Here is a 3,529-nt window from a genome sequence, read left to right as displayed (position 1 = left end):
GGGGGGCGATGGGAAGGTTTGGCGGCAGCTAGGGTTTGCCTCCCATGTCGCTCGTGTAGAGCGACGTGGGGGCCTTCCTTGTTGGACGCAAGATGTTTCACTCTTCGTCGTACGGAGCATCTTATAGTTCAACATGCAGCTGTACTCCTGTCCTGGACGGGTTGATATGATTTGACCAATAAAAAACTTTGGTGGGGGCTTGGAGTTGATCCTCACGGATGCTCATTCTCACCCCCAGCAGCCCCAACCAAACACTATCATGGACCATGGAGAAGGCCAATTCTAAACCAAGTTAGAGGTGCTTAGCAATGCACTTAAGACTGTTCAAATCAATAATAATCCAGGTAGCTCTTATTCTCTTTTGATCTAACCGATAAACTAATCAAATACAGCTTAAGAGTTTTAGGTCGCCCTGTTCTTTTTGCTCTAAAAAAACTGTTATTTGTTTTCCAGTATTTAATATTGTCTGGCATTTGGATATTAAATGTTCTGCTATCACCATCATGAATTTATAAATTGTTTGGGCTTCTTTGGAATGCAATGAGCTTGCATGGAATGATACAATACCCTAGATTTCCTTTCAAAGCCCATTGTTCCATGTTGGTCCTATAGAAGAAGATATATGCTATTCGGAAAGATTTTGAAATAGTTGAAATATATGCAGAGTGTTCATTTATCATGTCACTTTCTGTTTATATGCTATATAATAAGTGATTAAATGGATCAATGGGTCTTTGTCCATATGCAACTGATTTTTCCAGGGATATGATTTCTCATGCATGACGATAAATTGATAATCAGTAAATAATCTTCTATAAATGGTAATATGCTAGGCCATCTCATTAAATGAGTCGTGTATTAAGCCTTTGAGGTCAAGTCCCTATGTTGTGTATTTAGAGAGAACAAGTTATCCTGGTCTTGACTCTAATATTCACAATATTTGATCAGGTGGATCAACTTGAAGGTCCCTTTCCAGGAAGTCTATGGGGGTGTTCGGTGCAACTTGAAGGATGCAGTTCAGTTGGCTGGTCTGACATGGGAGGGTCGTGCCCACTGTGGGCTTGACGACGCTCGCAATACTGCTCGCCTCCTTGCGCTGTTGATGCACCGGGGATTCAAGTTCTCCATCACCAACTCGCTTGTGTGGCAGCAACCTGCCCCGCAGGCAATAACGTGCCAGCCATCCCCATCCCCTGACCGTTCTCCAGACCTCACCCTGTTGCAGCAGCATAAGGCAAAGGAGATGTTGGGATCTCATGTCCATGCTCACCCATATGCCGGCAAGGCCGCTGGACAGGTCTGCTTCTGCGGAGCACCGAGCAGGCCGAACACTGTACGCAAACCAGGTCCGATGCAGGGAAGACATTTCTATGGATGCGGCAACTGGACCGTCACGAGGCGGGCCATATGCACGTTCTTTGCATGGGCGTCGTGAATATAACGACGCCCTGTCCTTTGCGGAACTGGGCTGGTGCTTTAACTAGGGGAGGCTACTAGTGGCGGCCTTGCCGTGCCTCCCCCTTGGTATATATATGATATATGACTTTGCTCATAAGACAATGGGAGTTGACTAGGTAGTATCTAACCTGTCATACTGACTTCTGTTGATAGAAGAGAGTGGGGATGAGATGCTGCTTAGGATGCTTTATCCGCGAATAATCTTGAAGTTTGTGGACGCTTGTGTTTTTTTCTTTCTTTTAACTCAAGTGGAACTCTAGTAGAGGTGTGCTTTGTGAGTAGATGTTGAAAGTGTGGATTGTGTGTGTTTGGTGCCTCGGTATTGATAATCAAGAACAAGTTACATATGGAACTTGAATCGCATCTGAAGATGGAAATAGTAGCCGGAATGATTATTATTTTTGCCTTTTGAGGGTTGCAACTGAGTTTTCTCTTTTCTCCGAGACCCAGTTTTGCTGTTGAATTGATAATTCTTACAAAGAAATTGTAGGTGTTAAATTTCACAAAATCTATCTCTAGGGATCTTGTGATGTAAAGCTGTAGAAATAGCCCTAGGCCTCCTTTTTTGATTTAAAGGAATTGTTTGTAGAAATAAATTCCTATTCCTATCTAGGATAGGAATAAATTCTTTACATTTTGAAGTAAAAATAAATATTAGCATAGACTCAATGAAAGAATTCTTACCTTAGGCATCAAATGACATCTCTTTCAATTGAGGTATGTGTCATCATTTCACTTTCTATGATTTCCTATTCCTACAATATTTCTATTGTATGAACCAAAGGAGGAGAGCGGCTAAATGGCTCCCGAGCTCATTTGCTCCTGCACATGAACAGTAAAATCAAAAGAAATATTAGAAAAATTTAAAAAATCCCAATTTTTTTTACATGGAAGATATGCTAGTGCGCGAGGTTCATGCCAAATTTCAGCTCATTTGGGCATCCAAGCTGCTCCCCCAGATAAATGGTGTATGTGAAGTTTTTTACTGTTTCAGAGCGTTTTTTTTTTGGTCGAGAGCTGCTCAGATGTCCAAATTCACTGAAATTTTGAGCGGACCTCACACACTAAATATTTTTGGATTTTTAGTATTTATTTCAATTTTACTGTTTACCGAGATTAGCTGAGTCAGGAGCCGTAATGGATATTCACCAAAGGAGGTCCTAGACTGAATGTGAATGCGTTACTTACAATGTTGTCGTGGAGTCCAAGGTTAAGCAGAAAGAAGAGGAAAAGGATGGGTCGACATGTATATTTTGTATAAATCTGCTTCACAGACGAATTGGACATCAATATTTTTAAAAAGAAAAAGAAAGGAAAAAGAAATTGTTGATGCACATTGTCTAATAAAGTTCGGGAATTGTGTAATCCTAGGAGCTTTATTGAAACACTATGATGCTAAACATCATTCACACCGGCAATAAACACAATACTTCAAACCGAACACATGGGACACCTCTTCGAAAACCTTTGAAGACTTTGAATTTGTCAGAGATCATTAGGACAAAGCAACAAAATTTGTCAAAGATGACAATCATATCAAGATCATAAACTATTGAGATTGATATTAGGTTGAATCCAAGGGATTCGACAAGCATCACTTTATATATGTGTTGATCCTTTGAGATTGTAACCCTACCTAGACCCAATACCTTACTTTTTCCTATATCAGCAAATGTGTGATTTTGTGTAGGAAGACGTAGAGTTGAGTACATAAGTAAGCATCGATCACTAGTCATATGGTTAGTGTAGCCACTGTTCAGGATGCATAGAGATCCAGTGACATGCCTTCAGCATGTCACACCGTAACATGGCCCTTGGATTTGGAATGGACAGCCCAAATCGAGCACTGTAGCAACAAAACACTGTGGACGTGATCCTGTAGACGAATCACTGTAGATGTACTATGGACTGGGTGCTGTTCATGTCACCCCTGGCCGTTGGATCATGATCTGACGGAGGGGAGAGGGGGGCAAGGCACCATATTGTTCATGGGTGACATGCCCATGGCATGTCACTGGATCTCAATCCGTTCAGGATCCACTCAATGACTTTAGGAAATATATTCTACAGT

The 3,529-nt window shown here is 41.4% G+C and overlaps 1 protein-coding gene across 2 annotated transcripts in view; it reads left to right on the top strand.

The window, feature by feature from the left end:
* The window catches only part of LOC119275890 (ERI1 exoribonuclease 2-like), an 8,666-nt gene extending 6,802 nt beyond the window's left edge, over positions 1-1,864 (top strand). For both annotated transcript variants that reach the window (XM_037556826.1, XM_037556825.1), the window contains exon 4: positions 949-1,864. In XM_037556826.1, the coding sequence (XP_037412723.1) occupies positions 949-1,435 (487 nt within the window). In that variant the 3' untranslated portion in view covers positions 1,436-1,864. The remainder of the gene's footprint in view (positions 1-948) is intronic.
* Positions 1,865-3,529: the final 1,665 nt, after the last annotated feature.

The sequence above is a fragment of the Triticum dicoccoides genome, chromosome 3B (genome assembly GCF_002162155.2).
Source record: "Triticum dicoccoides isolate Atlit2015 ecotype Zavitan chromosome 3B, WEW_v2.0, whole genome shotgun sequence".
In the NCBI taxonomy this organism is placed as follows: domain Eukaryota; kingdom Viridiplantae; phylum Streptophyta; class Magnoliopsida; order Poales; family Poaceae; genus Triticum; species Triticum dicoccoides.
The sequence above is the reverse complement of the archived record's forward strand: the minus strand, read 5'-3'. Positions and strand labels throughout refer to the sequence as shown.